The sequence below is a fragment of the Varroa destructor genome, unplaced genomic scaffold, assembly GCF_002443255.2.
Source record: "Varroa destructor unplaced genomic scaffold, Vdes_3.0 BEIS01000007.1, whole genome shotgun sequence".
Lineage (NCBI taxonomy): Eukaryota > Metazoa > Arthropoda > Arachnida > Mesostigmata > Varroidae > Varroa > Varroa destructor.
The window spans coordinates 21,095,179-21,121,528 of NW_019211460.1; the positions used below are offsets into that span (position 1 = coordinate 21,095,179).

General features: G+C 43.1%; 1 protein-coding gene across 13 annotated transcripts in view; it reads left to right on the forward strand.

Annotated features, from left to right (window-relative positions):
- LOC111254967 (A disintegrin and metalloproteinase with thrombospondin motifs 6-like) overlaps positions 1-26,350 on the forward strand; it is a 236,974-nt gene that overhangs the window by 115,213 nt on the left and 95,411 nt on the right. For 10 of the 13 annotated variants that reach the window (XR_015318072.1, XM_086976289.1, XM_086976290.1 and 7 more), the window contains exons 3-4: positions 15,954-16,164; positions 21,099-21,319. Coding sequence is in view for 12 of the 13 variants with exons in the window: in XM_086976289.1 (XP_086832415.1) it covers positions 15,954-16,164; positions 21,099-21,319 (432 nt within the window). In the remaining variant the exon portion in view is untranslated. Of the gene's footprint in view, positions 1-7,041; positions 7,170-10,368; positions 12,629-15,953; positions 16,165-21,098; positions 21,320-26,350 lie in introns of those variants that run through there. The other 3 variants (XM_086976296.1, XM_086976295.1, XM_086976293.1) reach the window with 3 other exon arrangements.

Here is a 26,350-nt window from a genome sequence, read left to right on the forward strand (position 1 = left end):
TGCCATGAACGAGTGACTAGCTATTCGATTTGGGTGTGGCAGTAGTGAGTGACACTCTCGCTCATGGTGATAAGTGACGGCTACGACGAACTGCTGTTTCTTCGATGATAACGCTGCATGACGCTGTCTTATCATACCGTCATATCGTATCGCTTTAGTACCTCTCCTCGCTCTCGACGTTCGTATCACTGTTACTGCAGAGATTGGTCTGGACGCTAAGTTGATAAGTCGGCACGTACCGTACAATAGGTATGATAATTGTGACTACTTGACACTGAACAAAAGGCAGATGCGCAGGTACATGCGCAGTGAGCGATAAGAACAAGTGTAGAAAAAGAAAAGCCCGTGAATCTGAAAAGATGTGAAGCAAGTTTGAAGGACAAATTTATGAAAGAAAAGTCAAATTGGTGTCTCGTTCTCTATCTGCTCTTTTTCTAAACAATTCCAAGTGCATGCTGCTCACGCCGAGCGACTATGGAAGCACATTGTGCCCCTGCTTCTCGAAACAGCAGCCCGTTAGTTCCTACAATGCAGCTCGTTCTCCCATACGTCTTCATTCACGCTCTCATATTCTCTACGTCGTGATAGGGCCGGTGCACTCAAAAAATTCTGCACATTTTTAAAACATCGCCGTAGCCGCGGCTGGAATCACCGAACGACTGAAAAGACATCGAGAGGAACCTCGGTCGTCCCGGCAATCTCTTTGTGAATATACAGCGTCTCTTGACCCGTTTTGACTTTGCCTTTTTTGTCGTTTTGAAAAAAAAACGAACGAAAGTAACACCAGTGGCGGCTCTGAACAAAAACGGTATTGAGTCGTTCGAGCAATTATGGTCTTGACGACCAGAGAAGCCAAAGCTAGCATTGTGCTAGCTAGGTGGTACGCTTAAGCAACTCAGTTAACTATTCACGTCATAGGGGCACATGATACGACACCATATGGAAACATACCTTTCATAGATAAGTTATTCACTTTTGTCCAATTGCTCGTATAATTTAGCATCGCGTTCGTGTTTCTACATAAAACTAGGCTGAATACTGGCGGTACGGAGATGTAGTTGGAATATGCCTTGAGTACCAGACTATCTCCACATGTTTGTCTATCGAAGCCAAAGTAGACGTAAATATATTTGTATTAAAAAAAAAATTAAAAATTAAGAAAAAAAAATGTACTTTAAACTAAGTATATGCCATTCTGATCGGTTGCTTTCTGCCGTTTTTTTAATAACACCATAATTTCATCACCGTTGGATCCGTGTGGCCTCTTCCCCTGTGGGCAAACATTTTGATAAGTGATTTTTGAATATCTCTACTAATATTGGTTTTAGTTAATTTTAGGCAAGTTCTGCAAAGAACGAAACAGATAATAGTCTCGTGGTACGACATCTAGGCCATGTGGCCCAAATGCGTAAACATTTCCCATATAAGTTCCCTTGATTTTTTGCGCTATTGTTATGATAAAGGACAACGCCTTTTCAGTCACCTAGTTCTGGTCGACTTTTTTAACGTTCTATAAATGTTTTTCATGGCTAACTGTCGGTAGTTCCTGTACAGATCAATCGCTTCGTGGGACGGCAGCAATTCATAGTATGCGATTTCTTTCTCAGTTATACCTAATACATAACATTACCTCTCTTGGTATTACTCTGGATTGCAGAGAACACTTTTTTTTTTTGTTATTTGCACACTACTGCCATAGATAATACGGTTTTCATCCTTCGTGGCCAAGCGCCTTAAAGATAATTCGATTTCGCTACGTTTCTGTGGAGTTTCGCAAACGTTTCGTGTAGCACTTACAGGTTAAGTTTCCTTTTTCGTGTGGACGACATCCTTTGGCGATGTCATGGCTTTTCACATGTCGCTCATGTTCGTTTCTTCAATAATTTCGCCAGCTTTTTTCGTGACCGTTCGACGGGTAGGAAAAACATCGAAATTTTCCGACCGAACTCGACAAAACCCTTACGTTCGATAACGCATCTTGGTCGTAAACAGCCTACGTGTTTAAGGCGCTTATGTTGCCTGATCTATATGGCTTTAAAGCTACTTAACTAAACAAACGTCAGTATCTTTTCGACAACCCAATCATTACGTCCTGTGCGTGGCTGCCCCTTCACTTACTTTCAGGACGTCCAGATTCGCCTGAAATCTTTTTGAAACTCTCGGTTCGGACACCCGTTTTCCTCCAACAACGGCGACAGTACGTTAGTACATAAAGTCTCGTTACGCGAAAAGAGATATTTATAAAGCGTCACAAAAAAGGCGTATCCCACCTAACTATCGGGTTCAATAAGGCTCAAGACTCTTTAACCCACTCAGCTAGTCGGTACCGTTACATGCATTTAATGCTTTGCGAAAAAAAACTTTACTTTAAAAGGTGCCTTAAGCGTGTCTTAAAAAGGCTCTTGTCTGCCCGGACAAACTCGAACACAGCAACCGATGGAAACGTTTTAGAGCACCACATATCCTTTTCGAATTTAATATGTCCTATATGATATATGAAATACGCACTCAAACATAAATCGTACTATAGAAATGTTGTCAACGACTAGTCTACATGCTACGAAGCGTCGGTAAGAGATTTGTTTTGCTTAACTAGATCGAATTGATATTCAAAAGTAAAAAAAAAATATCGAGAAGAAAGTATATTGTAGCCGTCGTTCTGTAGAGCCACAGCGTGTGTACACATGTAGGTCCCCTCGTACACTCAACAGTTGGCATCGTGTATCGTGTAGTCGTCGACGCAGAGCAGCCTTGTATAGTCTAGATGGCCAAATGCTTCGTCAGTCCGCTTTGTTCCGCTGCTCAGTTTATTATGGGTGGAAAAGAGTAGAGTGGCCTCATATACCCGAAAGCGTAGGCGTAGGCCAAACCCACGAGACTGCAAGTGAGCATCACTAACTTTACTAGTATGGCTATTCTATTGTATATACAAATCGTAGTCCGTTAGACGCGTGCGTGACAGTGGCCCAGCATTCGGATGAATTGCAATTTGCCAACAGGCAAACCAGCAACACGACGATGCCAACAGCAACGAGTAACAACAATGTTATAGTGATGTGTCGACGACCCTTCCGGACACTTCCGGAACAAGCAAAGTTCCGCAATTCCCTTTCTGTGGGGTTTCGTTCGTTGTCTGTTTAGCGTTGTCGTTGTTGTTATCGTCATTCTCATATCTTTTCTTGTCGTCCGTGGTACTGTCCTCGTCGCTCACCAACGAGGATCCGACGCAGACGAAGACAGAGGCACTGTCGTTGTTGCTGCAGCCTCTTGTCGACTGGAGTTAGTCGACTCACTCGGGAACCCACCGAGCACCGACAAACAGCGTTTGCGACACTAGACGAACCTCATTTTCTATCCATGGCAACGTTTCCTCCTAGATAATTCCCATGGTGAGGGGATGACACCCTGACGCTACAACAGACCATTTGGACAGAAATTGCCGTTGTCGTCAAAGATACTATTACCGGATGCGCCGCTCTGTACTTGACAGAAGCAGCAAGAGTAAAACAAGCAATGTTTCTTTGCGCGATGTTTGCTGTCCCTTCTCAGTGTGGTACCAGCAATGCTGAAGGCTGAGCCGACACTGTTTTTGACCCACCCGAACCGAGTGGCCAGCCAAACCTTTGCCCCGAACGGCAGACGCATGCTGCGGCAGCATTGGACCTTTTGTTGTTGTTGTTGTTGTCCTTGTCATTGTTGGATTTACAAACTACCCGAGGATAGTAGCGAATGAGAGATTTAATGGGATGACAGCCTGGTTGTATTTTTCCGCCTCCGTCTGCTGCGCATGCCAGCCTTACGCTAGCTGTCTGCCCATTCCATATGTTTTTCGCTGGACCCCTTTCCATGTTGTTTTGACCAAATTGTTCACCTACTCGGCTGCCTCTTGCTTTTCATTATCTGCTGTTTTGCCGACGACGAGTTTTCGTCGGCAGCCGGAGGGTGTCACGGTCAGTGTTTCGATCTTGTTTAGAGCTAAAAAGCAGGAAGCGTCTGAAAAAACTGCGGCCAACAACAAGAGGCCGCTTGCGGCCATCGGGCCACGAGAGAATAACAAGGCCTACATTAAGGGCAATATAGGATTTTGTCGCGTTTTCTCTCATGAAGCTATGTGCCTTATTGTTACCACCTGTCAAAGTTAGCTACTCTACTCGTGTCAAGCAGATCTAAATGCGGTATTTATTAAAGACAGATGGCTTCGTCCTTTTGTGGTGATAGGCCTGCAGACGTATAGCATAGTATATTCACAGTGCAACGTGTGGTTCGTTGGGGAGGGCGTTATAAAGGGGGCTTGTTTAGTTTTAAAGAGGGTGGACATTGAAAGGGAAAAAAGGCTTTATATACAACTTTGTCGAACCTTTGTCTGTCTAAGAGCGCTTTACTTCTTATTATTAGAAAAGCTTCGCGTGTACTGTACAATTATCGTTAAGAAAAGAACTTGCTTTCTCTCATCTTGGCTACGATTATTCAAGCTTATTCACTTCAGCGTTGACCTACTGTTGGGTGCGTAGAAATCAAGAAGGCACTGTGTTACGGTGGCCGGACAGGTGTCCGTCTGTAAGACAAGCTGTCTAAGTAGAACAATAAGCATTAACTTAAGTTTGTATTTTCATTTTCTATATGGATGCGGCATACAAATTAGATATGCTGCTATTGAATTCAAGCACTTTTATCTGAGAACCAAACTGTCATTTTATTGGCGGTCTTAGGCAATAAATAATAGACTACAAATACATACACTGCATAGATCCAATGTTCGATTCTTTCATTCCTCAACCTCTAAACGCAGACGCTGTATACTTGAGATGACAGAGGAAAGGAGCGCATTAGATGACAGAAAAACCGAATCGTCTTTTCCAAAGACATATTCCGCAGTCTGGCTTTATGCTCATACGTTATACTCAGCATTGGTCTCGCGAGAGAGAGAGCATCCGCCTTTCTCTTTATCACGCTTTCGCTCCTTGCCGAGGACCTTCATTACGTCTCAGGATGACCCCGTTGCATTGTCCTGCGATGTCCAACCATCTCTCGATGCTCGCTGAGACGTTCCCATAGGACCGACAAGAGTTGTAGTCGGTATGCGAGAGGACAAGGGAATCGGATGCGAAGGGCAAAGCAGGCCAAGCCAAGCGGAGGCATGCCACATCTCAGCAAGCTCACTAGCCTGCCAGACAGCCATCCAACGAGTTCCGTAAGGCAGAGCGCTTTCGTACTCCCCCAATTTGTGGTACCACTATCTCAATCACTCCTCTTTCCAGAGCAACTAGACAATCGGCTACCAGACTCGAATGCATTGGCCGAAGAAGCGCGTTTATAGCGGTATTGTCGTCGCTCGCCGCTGGTCCTTAAACGCTGTCTTGGCTTCGACGATGCAGGTGCATCGTGTTTCAAGGGACCCTGCTGATGTGGAAGATATTGAGAAGAACTGGCTGAATGATAGAGGCCATTTTAGCTAAAAACTGAAAAAGCCAATCGTAGGAGCCGGTTGGCAGCGATACATTGTCCTAGACGAAAGGGAAGCTCCTCTGCCATGGCCACTTTATTTAAAGACTGTGGATAGAATATAGAACTAAGAAATGAAAAGAGAACAAAAGGTCGATAACTGTTTCCTTTTTTCTCTCATCGCGCTCCTTCCACCTCATCCTACGCGGCTGTTGCAGCCCGTCGCCGCGGCCATTGACATGCCGCCCGTTCGTACTGCCTCTCCTAAGCTGTCACCCATTCGACGTCAGTCGATGGCCGGTGGAGCTTTTAGACTCCGAAGCCAAATCCTTTTTGCACTAATATCGTCTATTGTAGGCGGAACGGCGCTGGTGGATATATTGATAACAACAGCGGAGGAGACCTTCTACTACCAAGAGCGCCGTTGACAGGCTAACTCCCCAAAGGATCCATAAGCCCATTCAATCAGTCTGACACAAGGACCCACAGACAAGCCGGCAACCAGACTATTCGACGATGCAGGCCAGCCTGGTAGCCAGAAAAGATACACAACACGTTCCACTTACACGTATACACTCTCAAAAAGCCTTGCTCGCATGAGCTGACTAACATAAAGCGAGAGAGAGGAACATGCGTACTTACGCGATTTACGGTGAGTAGCAGACCACAATAAGCTAGGCGATAGATTCCCAAACAGATTAGTACACCAAGCACACCCAGTCCTACTGTGTCTTTTGAAACCCAGCCTCTTAAATATATCCTAGCAATGTCATATAGGCTAACTTCCGTTGTTGTTTCGTAGCAGCTTTATAACTGAGTTTTTGGGTCGCTCCCTATTGGCTGGTTTAACTTTGTGGCTTTATGTTCTCTGTGCTGGCCAATGACTACGGGCATCCAGCATATCATCACATCGCATACAATAACACGGCAAATTTCGAGGGTTTAAACACTGTAGCCGTTACGTCGCTTCAGTATTCGACTAAATTTTCGTTTTCTTCTAAAAACTTTTTCTTTTTATTCATAGCTTCGGAAGAAGCACGACGGACCCAATAAGAACGGCCCTGGAGAACAACCGGCATGGAAAGATTCCTTTCCATATAAGTTAGCTCAGTTTTTCTTCCTCAGCGTAAGAGTAAGCTAGGTTTGGACCAAGAGTCAGGCGGCATTGGCCAGATAAAGAAAACGCTCAGAACATTCAATTAGGTAAACTGATAAGTACCAGCAGTGAGCAGGTGTATCCTTCTACTATTGAATTTTTGCGTAACGGGCTGACTTTCAGGCTCTCAAATTGATTACTGCAACGATGACAATCTATGCAGTAGGGGCAGTGCTTCATTGGACAGCGGCTTGTTCGTGAACACACAGCACTTTGGTCGCATGAAATATGTTGTTTGCTTTTCACACATTCTGCTACTACCTTAATACTTTAGTTTAGATGAATAAGTGGATCTGGGCCTATGGCATATTAGAGAAAGGACTAAACCCTTGTTTTTTTTTTTATCTCGATTGAAAAACTTATTCTGTTTTCGCTTCTTGTATGTATGTATCTTCAAATGTTGCCTATCATGCGCAATGCTTGCGTGTCGTTTCCGATGTCAGGTTGCGGCAAGTCGCAGATTTCGTCTAATCATCTGAGATCACCCGGGAAATGTAGCATCTTGAAGAGGTACGCGTAGCCAAGGCGGAAGCTCAACGCTGTTTTGAATCTTCCCGTCATTTTGTAAAAGGCGTGTATGTTTTAAACCCTGCAAATTACTATCGTACTCCTTAACACCCTCTATACCCTAGCATGAGCTTCTTTAAAACAACTTAAAACCAGTCGCGAGGACGATGCGCTCGTAATACAAATAGGTCTCTAAACACATCTATCTGGACAGCAGAGACCGATAAGAACACGAGTATGGAGAACGTAGGAAATGTATATAGCATTTAGATAAATACAAGTTGCATTTCTATATACTGAATACGGTGGACACGTTTTGCGATCTATTTGGACTTCTCTGTATGATTGGACATCTCTGATGAAATGTAACTGAAAAGCATCGTTTTTCTTAGATAAACCTTCTGGATGGAACCCATTACCTATGTATTCCTATTAATAACTATCCATATACGTTTGCAACCAAATCTATAATGAACACGTTAACTTCATGTAACTGCATCTCTGCGACTTGCCGGTAGAGACAAGCTTTAAGAAGTAAATCACATCTTTTAACTAGGGCTTAATACCTTTCAATACATAAGCTAGCGTAAGGGGCGTTGTCTTCATAGTTGTATATATTAATGTATCCATAGTATTCTTTGGGATGAATACATACATGAAAATAGCGCTCATAACGAGATGTTTAATTTTTGTTAAAGTCTATTAACTGAACAATTATTTTCGGTAGAAAGTGAAACTTAGTGCTCCCTTTATACACAGAGAAAGGTCTCTACGAATGCCAGTTGTGGAGTTTACAAAATCTGTCTACACATATCTGTTCATAATGGCACCTATGCTATTTTCGTCGTATGTCGTTGCGCGCGTATCTCTTCGCGAGCCATTTTCTTCGCAGCGAAACAGCGGTATTTTCTCTTGCTGCGTTTCAGTCTTCAACGGCAAACCTAATAAAGTTTCCGGGTTCTTTTTTTTATTAATATTCTACTACTGTAGATGGTTGATGGCATAGCTTAGAACCGAGAAAGGCGGTGGTTCAAAACCATTTGGTTTCCCTTGTTATCCTTACATCCCAGTTGCTTGAACTACACCCTGTTCGAAGTAACCTTTTGGATGTATCCTCCTCCTTCTAACAATCTTCCCAGGCTGGAGCCAGTAGTTAAAAGAAGCCAGGTGAGCCAGACGCAAAACGAAGCACCAGGATAGGGATCGAAACTCGGGCCGAAGCCGGAAATGTTTGTTTTAGCATTAAGCTAGTGGATGCGTCGGCAATCGGGACGCAAGGTTCTTCTAGCGAGGCCAAACCCCTGGACTTAAGACGTAGCTGGAAAAAGCTCTAATGGATAAATAAGTTGAAGGAAATGTAGGAAGACCAATGTCGAGCGGAAGCCCAAGCTAGTTCTACAGAAAAGGCTAGCAAACAGATAGAACGAGTGAATAGCAAAGCGTTTGATCGTCTGCCTGTAGAGGTTTCTTGGTACAGGAGTAAATTGCAGATGGTGCTGGTACTTAAAGTGTTTCAGCGTGCGTCTCCTCGCTCGTTAGCTTTACTTTTGCGAGCTGTACGGGCGTGGCGATTGCTGACAGCGAGATGTTGGTTGATAGGACCAATGGCGGACGGCAGCAAAGAGTATTTTAAGGTGGTCACTTGATTATATTACTGGCTACCGTCATATTGTCTAAAATGGTCAAAAACCAGACGACAGCACTGTTATTGAACACATCCGCAACAAACCTGCTGATCCTGAAATCCCTTTTCTACTAATAGAAGCTTGATTCGTCGCAGCTAATACTTAACCCGCTACAAACAAATCCAGCACGTTTGAGAGATCAACTGCATATCTATACATATGGTAAGCAAGCATATGTGTGGGTTACGGACAGACATACGTGTTTCATTTTAGCAAAATCTCATTAACGAGAGAGTTTTTGTTAGCACAAACTATAGATCCTCTATTTGCTTCTATCTAAAATTGATACAGAAAGTATATTGTGATTATCCGCGTTGGTGTACAAATACGTCTGGCTGATAAAGGCACAATGCGCCTTTGAGCATCGGTACCGCTCAGAATTAGTAATCTCATGCGCATAACTCTAGTCGAAGAGATTCAAGTTACGGTTGGCTAAAGGGGCAGTGTCGATGAGACTTTCTCGTTAGTTCTTATTAATTATAGCGAAGATTTTCGTTAAAGCAAAACCAACGGCACCTAACTTTTCGATACTAATACTAAACGGCAAGAGATAATTAGTGTTCGTTAGGTGTGTTCTGAATAAAAGGCACTTGGTACTTGCGGCTACACTGACCAGACAACAAGACGACCTAATAATATCCAGAGTGGAAACCCGGGCCGACACTTAATACTAACCCATCCTGCTATTATGCCATTACTAATGCCACAGACTGAATTTTTTGAACGGTAGTCAGACAGCGGACGTACCGTTGGCAAGGTGAAAAGTAGTAAGACGAATCGAGGTCGTAATATAATTGACACATAACGTAGTAGTTTCTGATCGTTGTAGAATCGTCGTCCGACTGGGGATGGCAGGTTTTTGTTAAGGGCCCTACAATATATAACAAATTTACCGCTTTAGTATCTCGACGGGCCATGTTGAATACGACCCGATATCATATCCTTTGGCGACTGATTTTAAAGCGATGCCCATGTGACACCCAAAGAAAATAATGAAATTCACCTCAAACTCCCCTTCATCCTACCTACCAATTAGTTCTAATTTGATGTTCGAACCCTTCACGTCATGATCTATTCAGAACAAATCGATTGATACATTTGTTCGCTGATCGAGGCCAAAACTAGTCACCAGGCTTGCCGTGCATAGGTACAACATTGCAAGCAGTTCACTTATATATACATGATTTACAACAGATTGCGCCGTATCACAGCAGATCAACTTCGACAACGATAACAGCAGCTTTTAGCCAAGTGGGCGGAATATATTTAGCGTTTAAATTGAAGGCATGTTTCCCGTTGATATCTAAAACGAACTTTACGTTTTCCTCTGCGGATTTCTATCGGAATACGTGTTTATGAGCCTGATGTGTATGGCGTGATCGGATTAACCTTTGTATAATATCTCAGTCATTGCAAATCACAAATCAAAGCACTATGGCGTGATGCGGGTAAAAAGGCAGCGATATCACTCGTATGAGTAAAAAGAAATACTTGAGCATGTAGCGAATAGTATCTGGCAGCATAAGAGGCCTACCGAGCGGAAGGCAAAGCCTTTCTAGATGAACTGGTGTTTCGTGGCCTCTTTTTTCTAGCGTATCTAACCGAGGAAAGAAGCACTGACTCAGTGTTGCCTTGGTGATCTGGTCAATTCAGTTTTACTGGTTGTCGTCGAATAGTCACTTGCCATATGACGCAGACAGCAACGATGATGACGCAAACACGGGACCGGGGAGCATGTGGGTGTCAGCTAGCCAAGCAAGTAAGCATAAAGGGAAAGTTCCTAGCTCCCATTATATTATGCCGCTGAGGAAACCGGGGAAGCAGATAGCGGATTGTGAAAAAAAGTTCAGGGAAAGAAAGGCCACCGAAAACGACAAACCTAACGGAAGTGAACGGATGTGAATTTAATGCGTGTATGTGAATCAAGACAGGGATGCTAGCCGGCCGGCTAAGATGCAGGCAAAAATGATGAGAACAGACATGAAAAGAACATCACGACAGACACGGAAGACGCTACTAGCTGACCCTGAAAGGGCCAGCATATGAGCGAAGGAAAACGGGGCTAGGCGTTGCACTCTTCTCGTAGAGGCACTCTGGAAGGAAGGTACTCTCAGTGGTCCGTCTTCAAGTTAGAGTTTAATGAGCTACGCGTGTTGCGATGCGACAAAGGCAAGCCGAAGAGAAAGCTAAATTCGTACTTTTCTGCAGCCATCCTCCAGTTATGCAGCTAGCCAACAACCGTATAAAAGTTATAGCGCTGTATAAATAGGTTTTACGTTATCATGCAGCTTGTCCTCATCGTCTTTTTATGAAAACAGGTGCAGGCGGCCTTGTCGCTCCTGGACGTGGAACCGTGTCGAAACCCCTTGACAGCACGTAAAAGAAAGAAGCAAAGAAACTGAAAAGACATGAGGCGGATATGAAAAGATATGCAGCGGAGATGGCACGAGGGCCAAAAACGGAGAAAGAGCTCGCCCTATCCTACGCGATGGAGAACCACGGGAAATGGTTGGATAGCTACCACGCATGATTCGGCAGGCTCGCACTCGCGGTTTGAAAGAGAGACTCTAGGCGACAGAAAGGATACGATGATTTGAGAAATGAACGTTTTTCGACTTTTGTGGACGACCTAAAGGGGACGTACAATTCACAGAAGCGATTGGGAATCCAGAACAAAGAGGATGAAAGAGAGAGCTCAGAAGGAGAGCAAGAGAAAAAAGAGAAAGATTGATTAAAAAAAGATTCTTCCAGGTTGTCGACGAGGAGGTGGCATAGAAGATTGGCTGCTGGACAAGTCGCGCGGGACTACTTGTCGATGGAAGGCGGCTTTTGTACCTTTTTCCAATCCACCTCCTTTCCTAAGAGGAAGACCGTTCGTGGTGAATGAGTGGCAAAAGAGTGAGGCAGCCAGTTTCTCGCGCCTCACCCCTAGCGCGGGTGAGGCGCGAGTCTTACTCATACTAGGAACGCCTGAACAGCGCGAGGAAAAAGGACGCACAGAAATGTGTGTGTGATGTGATTCGAGACTGCCTTCCTGCCTGCTTACTCTTTCGTTTACCATAGCTCACTGAGGGTTCCCAACGCTCCGTTTCTGTCGCTGCCATAGTGGATAGGGGAAAGAAACGCGAAAGTTGTACGGAGTAACGTTCGAGACAAAATCAGACCGTCTGCTGCCACAGAAAGTCGGTACTGCCAATGCCACCTCGCCTGCTGGGCGCGACTTGGCAGGCTGCCGGCGGAAACGGGTTGCGACCGCAGCCGCGACAAGTGCGAAGTCTTCTACTCGAAGGTTTGTACGAGCAAAAAAAGAACGAGAGAAGATAGGAAAGCAGAGAGTGCTTACGGTGTAGGATATACAGGCGCACCGACCTAGGATAGGCGCCAATTTGAGTCAGGACGAAACAAACTTTCAATGGGATTGCAAGGAGCAGACAATACCAGCGGCAGCGAAGGCAGCTGGGGTCGTGGAGGAAGATGGGTTTTCCGATACGCAGCTGTGCTTCTGCGGCAGCAGCCGAGCCGATGACGGTAGCGGCGACCAAAGCAATGGTAGTTACGGAGACAGCGACTGGGGAACCAGCACCGATGTCGCTGTGGAGTAACGATAAGGAGACGAACCAAAATGTCGAAAATATATACACGACGTAAAAGCGGGCGACCCAAGGGTTGCCATAGGACGATAACGAGGAGAAAAATAAAAAGAAGCTTACGTATCAACGTTTTTCTCGTCTCACTACTGCAGCCAATTGCAGATTCTGCCATTCGTTTGTAGACTATGACTATTGACTCCCGGTGCCCGATGCTTTCGAGCCGTTATGAGGCTACTGCATTGAAAAAGGTATTATTTGAGTTCTTGCTTGTAAGCGTTAGTAATGCAGTCCGATGAGCTGCATTGTATGGTGTGACGTAATTAGCAACGAGTGCAATGCATCTTTTCTTAGCTTGGATTGGGTGTGATACGCTACGAATGAGACTCCTCCTGTTGTGTATTATATGCACCTCGAATAGCCTACGCATACCATGGATTTTGAATCCGGTCGACGGATACGTCATGACGACCAATCGGAGGAATATATATATATAGTTTTGATTATACGAAAACTTTGAGTCGTTATAACAACTGATTGATACGCCAATACAAAACTATTGATCCGTTGCCATAAGAATTTCGCCGTATCTCACCGATTGTGTAATGTACTGCGAAGACAAAACTACAATAAATTAGAACAAAATATGGCACTGTCGAATTTCTTTATTGTGACTACCCGGTTCGCTACCCTAACAACAACCGTGGATCAGCCAAATCTGTGTAACGGTCTAGCCACTGTGCGCTAAGAGAACAATCCAGGCAGTAGCGCAATGATCTTCTGGCTGACCAGCCATTCAGCCAGACGTCGTCTCGAGAGCTTTACGTGCACCACATGCTCTCGTGAACAGAGGCCATAAACCGTCAATAAAGCGACAAGACCGTTGAGTCACGTAACTCTTCATAAAGAATGGTTGTGGGTGGGCGGGCGGACGGTCAATTGGGCATTAGGGTGTTCACTAAGGTTGAAGGTCTCTTAAAATGGATCGAGCAAAGAGCAGAAGAGCCGGGCGAACCGAGTTCGGCCTGATGGCGATATGCCTGAAACTGTTGTCCCATGAGTAGTACTGATGAGTAACAGCAAAGGTAGCTTGCTGCGTTCGGAACAGAACGATGGTTAAAACGAATCATGTCCCGGAATAAGCAAAGCGAGAAACGTCTAAAACTTATGTGGATTGTCAGGCTCACACGATGAAAACGAGTTGAAAGCAGCAATTAAAGGCCACTTCGCTTATTGTAGCAGTATAAAGAGAAAAAATTACATCAACTTAAGTCTAGAAATAGATATATGCACCTCTAAGTCAAGATGTAAGGACAGTTAAGAGTTAGTATGAACATATATATTTTATGTGTATAGAGATATCAACGAGCAACAAGTGGCGCCATCTATTACAGTATAGCTGACAATGAGTTTACTAATGTGATTTGTGCTATTTGTTAGTGGCATTGAGTCCTCATCATAACTATCACCACCATTATGATTACGAACCGTCTATTACAATCAAAAAAACAATCCTCACCGTAATGATTAACGGCCGACTAATTTACGTGAAAATTAATACTTAAAAAAAAAAAAAAACACTCTATTTTAATCAACTTTCGTGCTGCGATAAATTATTATCGTAAGTAGCGAGGTACGTCGCTTGTCCTGAAACGTGCACACACAGCCGTCTACATTGGAACATATACATGCTCGCTCTGCATACGGATCAATCGTGTCCCAAACAACGTAGAACAAGCTGACGTTTTACTCGCTAGTCGCGTACCTGTGTAGTTCGATAGATATTTCTATAATATATATGACAATGACTCTTTTTTAACGTACTATATCATAAAAACATAGCTTTGTTTCTTATACGTGCCCAGTTAGGAGGCTTGCCCTAACCAGCAGTTCTTATAGGTTTTTATAGATGTATGCAATGGTAAAACTATTTTTCTATCGACATACGTCTAACAAAAGGTCTTATTATGGTAATAGTGACGCATAGTACTTTAGGTTTGGCAGACTCGAATCAGCGGCTTAAAGGGCTTAGCTGTCTGAATGATCGCTGTGTAGTTCTTTTACAATAGTTAGAAGTCAAGGTATACAAATTACACAGACGGCGAATAATATTATCTCATATAAAATTGCCAGTGATAGACGTGAAACCATAGTGCAGATCTGACGTCCAATTTCAAGTGACGTAAACATCACACGCGTAGATACAAAGCAGCTATCCGGATTTTGCTTATCACTCATATCAACGAAATCTTCTCCATGTGCTAGAAATGCTTTCTCTTACGATCGTGTTACTTTAATATGATCACCATTCGATTTGGTTCCATTTTCAGTTTAGGGCTTAAACCACTGGTCAATCCCAAACATTCATTCGTTTATCTGCAAAGAACTTTTTAGCAGAAGTGAACCCTTTAGAATGTATGCTTAAATACTCGACCTACATTTTGGGCAATTGAATTTTGGGCTGTTAGCGAGGCAGACGTGTCAAAAACAGCAACGGCTTAAAAAGGCGAACAAATATAAGGCCGCGAAGAGGTACATGAGGTCTCGGATAGGCCAGGTATTAAAGCTTAACTATCCGACATAATTAGCAGTTGATCTTTTGCTTCTTGCCTTAATTTTCGTATACAAGATGCAGGAATATAAAAAATGGCTTTTTGATACATTTTCGAGAAAAAAAATCTCTGGTTTGCCTCCTTGGATTGTCCTCAGATTTTTCAGAAGGCAAATTCTACTGGCAATAGCGTAGATATAATTTTGGTGAGGTATGTCCTGCATTGTGGACAATAGCTGATCTTCGCCCGAACTTCCTAAACGACTCGCTGTTTCTCTCCCTGATCAACTTAATGTTTTGTTTTAGAAAGAACTGGCTTTTTTTGCTAGCATAAACAGCGAATGAGTACATGCTCGGTACGACGAGGGGCCCCGCAAAGCTCGTTGAAATTCCCAAGCTCCACACGGTATATATATGAATATGAAGATGACGGGTTAAGGGTTAAAGCTTTATTTGACCATGTTGGACCTAGCGGCTATTTATTATATATTTTCTTGGCCGAAATACGATCGCTTCCAACGTGGAAAATCCCCGACAGAAAAAAATCCACACGAAAAAAGAATGACTTAAAGAGAGAAAGATTTGGCCTTCTTGGATTTGGCCCTTTGTCCGCTGTGAAGTCATCGGATTCAGCCAATGAACGGACACGAACGATCTTTGATCTTCAACGAATTTAATAAAAGTCAGACGTGAAGCAGCAGCCATGGAAATTTAGACGATCCTAAACAGGACTGATCTTGCCTCTCAGACGCAAAAAATGAATGTGAAAGTGCATAGTTAGCGATAGATAGGTCTAGTCGAAAATACCCAAATGAGTTCTGGCACCTAGTAAAACCTTCAATTGCCGTCAGGCGTTTCCTGAATAAATACTTACTTGATCCAACACAGCGTAATATAACCAAAACCGATCACCATATATTGCATTCGTCATACCGGACTTCTCTAGTGTTGTTGAACTCCTAAAAAAAGTATGACATTATAACAATGTATTGTTGTTTCTCTGTTGTCGTCTGCTATACTTTCAGACGGGCTTGATTCAGATGGAGGATGCGGACTATCTCATTGAGCCACTAAAAGGATATAATACCACCAGCCCGAAAGGAAATTGGACAACAGATGAAGTGAGTGAACCACAACCCCATCTCATCTATCGGAGATCGGCAGCATTTAGCCAGTTTAATGGTAGGGTCAGCCGGCCAATCGGCGGACCTTTGATCCATGACAGTTTTCACAAAGGTATGTTCCTAGCTGCATATTATTACGTAACACTGCCATATATTCTTTCGACATTCAATCTGTCCTAGTTAACGCTAGGACACTGTTGAGTATTTCTGTTTCAATTCACTTACACGATTTCGCTTAGTTAACATAGAATGTCAAGTTTTTGCTGAGGGTCAGAATGACGTTCAAGATAACGTGTCTAATTTACTATTGTCTACTAAGTATGTTGAAGACGAAAGCAGTGACATTTGATTTTTGTGAGCCTATTTGTTTGTGTATATGTAGCCTTTTTTCAAATAGAGATTGATATCGATCGGTTTTATCTTAAAAAAAGGAGCAATTAATTTTCTGAAGCAGTGCTTAAACTTGAATTACAATATATTCGAATTACATAAGTACTATCGTTGGAAGCAGTCTAATTTGCGACCTACTATCGGACAATTCCGCTTCGGCACCGAATTATAACATACATATAGGTTCCCGTAACACTTACACGATGGTACTACTATCCCTCATCGTGGTATCGTACGTGCGTTTTTAGCGTAGCTGTAATTATCCTTAACACGAACAACCTTATTAGAAAATATACCTATCCCGATATGTTGCACAGGGTACAACATCATCTCTCTGATGTAAAACTTGTTTTTTTCCGAAAAGGATTAATGATCCTTGCCTTCTGCTTTCCTGAACCCGAGCCCAATGTCATTCTAACACTGGACACCGCAGCCAATCGTATTACAATATGTAACTGGCTATGTTTAAGTTTCTCATTGTCAGATCATAGATTTCCATTCAGACACGTTCCTTATGGCCAAGTATAGCTTCTATGTTAAACCTTACCACGTCTCTAATATCCAACGTTATTCGGTCACTCATTGCTCCGCATCTCCAACAGCAAACAAAGTCCGTTCCACTAGTGAACGACATCTAAGGAAAAAGAAACTTTGTCAGAAGCAAAAGGAAATGATGACGAAGCAATTAGCATGTATGTATTGGCGTTATTATTAATGAGCTAGCCGTTCATTGTCGCTGACAGTTTCCACCATTCCACAAAGAACGAACACAGTTCTGGTGGACCGGTGAACGCCGAAGCGCTATTTACAGTGCACCTGGTACAAAGTAGTCCATTACCCGTTTTATGCCTTATTCAGTCCGGTGGAATAGAGAAAAAGTTGTCGTTGTTGTCCCTGAAAGTTGTTCCCATCACGGGATACCCCGAGCGGGCGTTATGACCGGCCACTAGGGGTGTTCTGGTTCGCCATTTCATTGGCGACAAGCCAAGAAGTCCAACGCGGCAGGGAATATGGGAGATGATGCTTAATTGTGGTCAAGCTATTTTCACGTCTGTTCTTTCCGGCCCATTGGATGGCCTAGTGGACCGACGGTTCTGTTCTGTCGGACCTCGTTACCTGTCCTGCAAGCGTCAGCCCTAATGGCATGTTAGCAGCAGATGGCAAAGGGTCGCTCCTTTGCGGCTGTAAGCGGCTTATCCGCCTGAGCTCGCTGAACTGAGGGTTGCTGGTTCCCTACCATTCTCTGGCTACTGGGTGTAGCGCAAGAGGCAAGCGGTGACAGCACTAGTCCTAGCGTCAGCCTAGTCACTTTCGGACAGGTCAACCCCGACGCACAATACGAGAGATGGGATAAAGGAGGCCAAGAAGAAGGGAGCTAAGTGGTGGCTGGAAGGGCAAACTGAGACACGGCACCGCTTGTGTCACCACCAAGATGATGTTAATGATGTAGCCCCCACTGCAACCCAGTGTAACCCACCATCTCAATTGGCGATGACGACCGCCTACCCTGACTATCCACGTTGTGGTAGTTGTTTAGTGCAGGCAGAACACTCAGATACATATAATAGTATGTGTTGCGTGTCAACACATTGTGTTTAGCACAGTACGGGGCATATAGAGTAAACTACGTTAAGGTGACAGAAGCAGGGGACAGGTTCATTACAGGCTTACAGTGCCTATGTCAGTCGGCCTAACATTCACATAATAGTAACAAACATTTCACACTTGAGGAGGCAAGATTTGTTTTCTAAAAAGTCACACTGTGATTTCAGAACTACCGCAGTATTTCCCCGTATGTAGAAGTCTTACCTTCAAAGCTAAGAGACACTAACGCTTATCACCTTATTAGCATGCATCGAAGCAAAGTGCCTCAAATCGCGTGATTATCGTTCGTCATTATCATATTCCGGTCTTTATATTACATAGTATGCGCTAAGCACAGTTTTTTTTTTTATCGAGCGATTCAGATTATCAGCTAAGGGGTCAGCCAATGTCCTTGTCGAACTTTTGTAGGTTTAGCAAATATGTTGTTGATAAAAACTGAAGATTAAGAAATAGACGACTGTTATATCCGAAAACCTTGTCACTATATAAGTCAAATGCTGGCAAAAGCAGACTCCGAGAGAAGCCTGGAGCCCGTTTGCTAGTGAGTTGGATAGAGACTAGCAAACAGCGTAGTGTAGCAAGGGATGTTTGCTTTTGTGATTGTTGGACTTCGAAACTCTACGGGTTGATTAAGAAGGCGAATGAGTGAAAAGGGAGAACAAGACGAACGTAACGTCGAGGCTCGGTTCTGCTGCAAAGCCTCAAAGCAAAGACGAAGTCAGGTCGTCAGATCAGCAGACCAAGTCAACTTAGGCTAGCTAGCCAGTCGGCCAAGGGATGCTCGCTTAACGGGGACGTACGAATCCCATTGAGAGTTGGTTTCCGAACGAAGGAATGGGGACGGTAATGCAGATAGCAAAGACCCCACACGGACAGAGAACGAGCGAAAAAGAACGGGCGGACAGACAGTGCCCCGATGCCGGAAGGAAGTGAGACGTCTTCATCACGTGACTAGAACTGATGTCTGCATAGAGTCGAATTCGGCGGGAGGCAAAGGAAGGTCCCCAAGAGCAGCCTTATACGCAAAGACGTGGTCACGCAGGGGCATTCAACGTAAGCCCACTCTCTGTCTGCACAAGCAGCCACGAAGGGTACAGTGCGGGCAGTATGAGCAGCAGTCTTAAAGGATACTTTCGTACTACAGCTATAGAAGTGAAGAAAGTAGTAATTTGTGTACTAAGAAACAAGAACTTATTTTATAAATCATGCTGATTTTGGAAGGTAGTACTCACTCGTATAATGCAACCGCACTTGTACGTCCTTATAGATATCGAACACGACTTTGTTTTAGCCTTGTCTTATCTTATCGTGCTGCTGGAACTTGAAGCTTGGGTTTTGCTATCGTATAAGTAGTCAACTATCTTAGCCGCCGTATTTTACTTGCACTCTAGACCCGTAGCGTTTAAGTGATTAAGGTTCTTTTTTTGAACCTTCGTGCAGTAAAGGCGGTGAAATTCCCGTGGATCTGCCGGCAATTCTCAGGACAGCCAGCGCGTTGGTGGACCATCGTAACTCAGCCAGGATGGTTAAAAAAGCTTGTTTTCTTCTTTGTCTGCTATCATTTTTCTATGTCTTTATCTTCCTTTCCGTTCATTTTCCCGCAAGTGGGGCCTGTCTTTGTGCTCTGCTCTCGGCTTTATTGCATCCAAAGAGAAGTGAGTCTTCCCTTTAACCAAGCCAGAATGGTTGCTCAAAGCCGAGTACCGTTTCCATATTCCTTTTTTTCTGCCTCGTCATCGTCTAGTCAATCGTCGAGCCTTCGTCGTGGCTTTGGTATCTTCTGTGAGATATTTCTATTGATCTTATTCTAGCTTTAGCTCGTAGTTCATTGGTCAGAATTAGAGAGCTCCAACGTGATAGGCTTGCTCGCCTCCTTTCAGTCTTCCAACCTAAACTGAACTGCGACTGGCCAAGAAAATGATGTTCTCCTTCGTAGTTGCACACCTAAGAAGCCAATGCAATAACAATACCAGTCAAGGAGCGACACATGGATTTCTTCTAGTAGACATACTTGAGAAACTGGTGGGCTTTACATGGAAAGAGGCTTAATTAGACCTCAGTCCCCGTGTAACTTCACTAACATATCTGTGTGCTTGGGCTAATGCGTGTACTCTTGTCGTTGTTGGTGTTTCTATGACTACCTCGAACATTGGTAGCGGCAGCAAAAAATAAATATGGAGATGTAAAATGATCCTTCTATTTCGGTAATCTCAATTTGAAGGATCAGTTAGTCCTAGCGGAAGAGGTATTTAGAACAACAGCTTTTTTTTTTTTTTATTGGATCCGTTATAAGGGCCTGAAAGCCAAGAGCAGCTAGTTAGGTTAGGTTTAGTCAGTACTAGGTTCACAGATCTATTCGACTTACTTAGCTTCTAAAAGTATTCAATTCGTTTGTAATGGCTTTCTACATGCAGCAAACTACGTGGTTTTAGGGGGTGGTTGAAAGTGTCTCGTCACGACCGCGTGCAATGGTTTTTGAATGCCACAGCGGCAAAATCGAACTAGTCTTTACAGAATGACCGTCAAAGCCGCTGTAGTTGATCCCACCATTAGTCGCAGTCTAGTGGCCGGAGGCTGGGCATCTTTGAGCCATTGCGCCAAGACGATTGAACTAGGCAGGTCGCGAAGAGCACGAAAAGAAGACAGGTAAATGTTAATTGAGCTTTTGTCGTTGAAATCCCAGGATTAGCTTTAACTTCAGAAGAGCTCTGGAGTAACCCACAGCTGAATCCTTTTATTTCATTGGGCGGCCATTTAACCAACGGTCTCTTCCTGGATGCCAATGGTAAAATCGGGTTGTTTTCATCGCAGAGCCATGATGTTTGCTTGCTTCAAGTTGCCGGTTAGTTGAAGTGAAAGAGCTTAGCAATTGTGTGAACAGTATCTAGTACGCCTATGCTTTGAGGTGGTACTCTTAGCGCTTCCATATATAATAACGCTATCGTAGTACTTCTACGATGTAGAATTAGCGGGAAATAGCATATGCGGCCTGCTATCCGAATGAACGCACGACATTAACATAACGTTCACTATTTCTGTTTTGGCTTTTAGAACACTTTGAAGCTGGCTACCGGGAACGCATGAAGTATGAACGGCGACTACGTCGCAAAACGTCAGGAGCAGGCATAGGTTCTGGCCCTAGCCGACGACGAAATAAACGAAGTGTAAGCATTGAACGTAACGTTGAGACATTACTCGTCGCTGACCGCACCATGCTCGATTACTATAGCAACGAGGATATTGAAACGTATCTACTCACTGTACTTAACATGGTAAGTAGCCGTGACATATAGTAAAATACAAATTTCATTATGAAATATTCTTTTTTCAGACATACCAAGGCAGGCGAGCTATTGTTTGCGGAAATCGACCTTTTCAGACGTCCACAAAGCACCGATGTATCGTGTCCATTTCGAATTTGTCAAGACAAACTGTTAAGCATTAAAAAAGTAATGCTTCAGATTTGTAGTAACATAATTTCAGAATTTAGCATTAACAAAGATCACACGTTATAACCTTTCAACTAAAATCGTTAGAACGACAACGGTTATTCCAAGAGACGAATTAGAATCATAACTGCCTAAATATGTTATTCCTATACAGAGCTAGTATCATGCAATAAGGGAATGTAATCGACAGGAAATACTATGAGGCGTTACACATATTTTTCGCTTATATTAGGCCGCGTAAGTCAACCGTTTCTAACTGATATACAGAGAAGTTATAAGCAATTTTCTCAGGTCTGTAAATAAAAAAAAACTTTCAGTAAACCTGATTGGTTGGTCCAGCGCGGCATATACGCAATGAATTACAGAGATGCGAGTTTAATTTTAGCTTCCAGTCAAGAAGTAGTTGTTTTTCTTTAGAAGAGTTTAGGTTCTGCTAGGAAATACTGCTCTCAATTCTTTGAGAAGATGTCCGTAGCATGCGTGAGTAGCCGGCAGGCCTCCCTCTGACTCTATAAATCCTAATCAGGACTCCTTTCTCTCAGGATTCGGTGGCCAGCCCTCAGGAAGGCATCCAGGGTCGACCGACCGTGCGCAAGGAGAACGCCAGTGGCATTCCATAAAGTGCAATGGCACTAGACTATTGTGAGCCCTTGTGTCTATTGGGTGTTTCGCCCTTGCTCACCACATATTGTTAGAGTCCAGTGAAGTCGGCAACGAGACTCCATCTTAACCATCTATTCTGAAACTGAGAGAAGTTAGATCACCTCAGAACCGGCTGGTTGGCTTTATCCGTATGATCTAATCAAATGGCTACCTGCCAGGTTGGACCAAAGCGTTTTGGACCAATACATTGTGGACCGCGTTCGTCCACTCCGCTGGGTTTACTAGGTACTGCAAATGCAGTGAGCTGCAAACTTCTTTCAATACAACTACTTATAATAAACTTCACTTGATATTTTGTTGCCGTCTTTGCTGCTCCAACAAGCCGTCTGCTTGCGGCATCGAGTATCGTTGGTAGTAACGGGAAAACTAAGATGCCTAATGTTATTATGTCTAGCATATGTTTATGTTTAACAAGCATTGCAGCGGCTCAATATAGACAACGGATCCACACTGTCCAGTTAAAAATATATATTTGCTTTAGGCTGAGAGGCATGCTTCGAGTTACTGTGCTTGAATGTCGGGTGCGCTCGTATGACTGATTTTAAATAAGGAACATCTTTGCCTAAATCCCACAAGGGTACATTGCGTCGTTAAGAGAGAAACGCTTCAACTACTACTACTACTACTACTGATGTGCTTCCGGCAATGCGACAGTTCCTTGCGTTTACATAAGTGTTAGGAACAGCCACAACCTGAGACCAGATAGTTGTTTTGCAACGTAAATTATGACGAAACCCATCAAGTTAAGGCGGAGGATTTATCTGCCCAAATATGAAACCTTTGCAGATTGTGACTGTCATTGTAAAGTCTTGCAGGTCCTGCAATATTTTCTTTGAGTATGAGTAGAAATCTGACTTACTAAGGCAAATGATCACATAAGCAGATGTATAGGATTTGATCTTAGTGTTGCAGTTTCATCGTTTATTTTCTAGGGTATTTGACGAAACAGTACAACTACGAAACATAATTAATGCCGGAAGCCACTAGTTGTGTATTACCGACAGCCGTTTTTTTTATCTTCGTCGTATGTTAAACAAGTGAGATCGTGTTGTTTGGCGTCACCAAAAAAAGTAGCTTTGCCGCAGGAAGTTAAATTTGCTAACAAGTGGGTGGACTCTGTAAAAAGAGGGAGGAGAAGGCCAGTGCTACAACATCTAAGTGGAGGCAAACCGCTTTCCAGGATGTAGCTCCGAAGTAACCCTCAGCGTCAGCTGTCGTTCTGCTTTGTTGTTCTAGCTATGCCCAGCCAAGTTGGCTTAGAGACAATGTCTACTCATTTCGAGTTACCACCGTCACCCTATTTTGTGTTTTCCTTCCTTCCTGTAACTCGATATAGGTCTAATAGCCACCTCTCCTCTTCAAGTACGGTAGCCACGAAAACACTGAGCTAACAGATGAAGTGTTTACCACAATCCGTTCCGTTATGACAGGGATGAGAAACCATCGTTTTGTTAAAACAGGATTTGATTAAGACAAGCCGTGTAGTTAGAATAAGAAGCGTTTGTCCACAGTATGTATCGATGTTCGGTGAGTTACAGCCGAAATTAAGCAAAGATTAACGGTTTTAATTAACGGTAGTTAATATGTTATTGTCTTTGTCTTATAAATACATATTCAGAAAATAGGGCTTACTAATCCTTACTAAGAACGGCAAAGCCCTTGTCAAAATGTAACTTAGTTGACATAAAAATCTTGAAGGTTTGATTTCCTTTATAACGACTCTTTGGAATCTTTTCCCTTCAGCAAAGATTACCGGAATGTCCGGTTACGATATAATTGCGTGACTTTTTGCTGCCAGTAAAAGTATTCTAGTAAAGAGCTGGGCGAATCCTTTAAAAATAAAAAAAAAATATACACTTTACCACATTAAATAAGGTCTTTCTAACAAACAATGATCTTTATGTCAGTGAACAAAATAGATGAGGCATACGACTAGCTAAATCGTCCCTCACCTAAAATATACCGTTTTATGAAGCACTGCTTTATAAATAAAGAAAATTATATGCGGAGCGTTTGCACGTCGTGCTTCTAGTCCATTTTGGCTGATATCTAATATATTTATGGATTTATGTATTAACAGATTTGGCAAAATGGGGACGTCCAGTTAAGCACAATAATCGTCCTTATATTGATAATATCATAACGGGCTTACTACATTCGCGCAGTTTACCACGGACATACCATTTCTATAAAATCAAAACCAAGGTATGAGTAGTAATTAAGGTAATATCATCCTTGAATTAGTAGAATCTTCTGTAGAAGTTCACACCTATCTATTTATCTATCTACTTTTTAAAATAGTCTCTGTGGGTGTCGTTCGCAAGTTTTCTAGGAGCATGTAAATGTACGCGCCGAAAATGCGTTGTTCGTGCAGCAAATATTAACATGGCGACCCAACATGAGGAGGTACTTAGCTAGACTTCCTGGATAGCTCGCGCAAACGGCTTTGGCCAGCAAAAGTCGTGGTCGGAGCCACAGGAATTGGCGTGTCAAGATCTTTTAACATTCTGCTTGCCAACGATATGCTTCTCTTCTGGACGCCCGACCGTTTCTTTGGCCTGAAGAGCAGCAATTGGGTCTAATTAGAATTCGCTATTTGGCTGTTCTGCTTCCAGTGCTGATGCTGCTGCTACTATAGCCTCCTTTACTGTGGGCTCCCGGCTTCACTACGCCATATCGTAGCAGCCCGGACGCGGAACCCTATGTGGCATAATAACAGCATAATTACATGAGTCCTGTGGCAGAATAATCTCATGTTCTGCGGAGAGTGCGAAAAAGATAGACGGTAAGAGAGAACAGCAGATGGAGAGCTTGCCCTGTACCGGCTGTGAAATATTCTCTATTCAGGGCAAAGACGCCGGCATAGCGTCATTTGGGGGTACGAAGAAAGAAAAACTCTGAGGCACATCGTACGGACCGTGATGGTGGATCAGAGAGCGGCCCATGTTTCCCGGAAGGGAATGGCTATCAGACGTACTTGCCTTCTATATAAATCCATTGTGGTTATCGTAGGGAAGCATTTGATATCGGAAATTATGAAATACGAGGTTTTTATGTGCTCTATACGTACGGCTGCCTTTTGTTACACCTATCTCCAATGTGCGATTATGTGTTGGGTTTTTGTTACTGTTAGAACGTGATCTGCTTATTGGTGTATGACTTTCTCACCCATTTTACTGTGTATGATATTACATAATAAAGATGAATTTCATAGCTATCATGAAGTGTAGTTATAAAACAGAAACGTTTTGATCTTATCGCAACCCTTTACGACACAAAACACAGATGGATGCCTTGTGAACAAAATCTAATGGGATATTGTTTTGATACTGAAAAAGCTGGATTATACTTGAAAAATAATATAAACAACGTTTTGAATTGTAGGAAACAACCTGTATCCATCTAAATCTATTAGAGAGCAGTAACAGAGCAATTTATATTCATTTTTCAGGTTCTCTTTGGAACTTAATATTTATATGATCATGTCCCTAATGTCCTATTTCCCAGACGCTGTTATGTCACTCCTAATGGTGGAAAAACAACGCAGTTTTCCCTTTGTAACTTCACTGTTGCGTTGCATGGTACTCGAAGAATCTTACTTACCACATTAATAGCTTCAATTATGGTCAAGCAAATTATATCTACACTCGACATTTTGCACAGTTTTTACCTATTAATCACTTAGAGCAACGGCAGGCGAAGACAGCCCCTGCAATCCTGTTACATGGTCACTAGTATAATTACAGAGTCCTTTCTATAATAATACATGCAGATGTACTAACGCCGCATCGGTTTACTGGCATCAAGGCTCGTTCTTCAACTGCAGTCACATTTTTATGGTCGAAACTCCTCCGCCACTGCAAAAGTAATAAAATTGTCTTGGTATTATAGCCCTCTGCGCATTTTCCTTCCTTGCCTAAAATGAAATTTCTTGCCGTCGTCCCTCCTGCACATATATATATATATATATGATAGACCCGTAAAATTTGTCCCACACGCTTCCTTGCATTGATTGGTTTAAATAATTTCAGTCACTAATGTTACATCCAGCGCAATGTAAACTATATTATCCCCTTGCGGACATTTTGCCCACTTAACTAGTTAATATGGACGGATACGATTGGATAGAGATAAATGCCTAAAGAATCGCTCAACGCACAACTGAAACTCGTTTTTACTCCATTTGCTGTA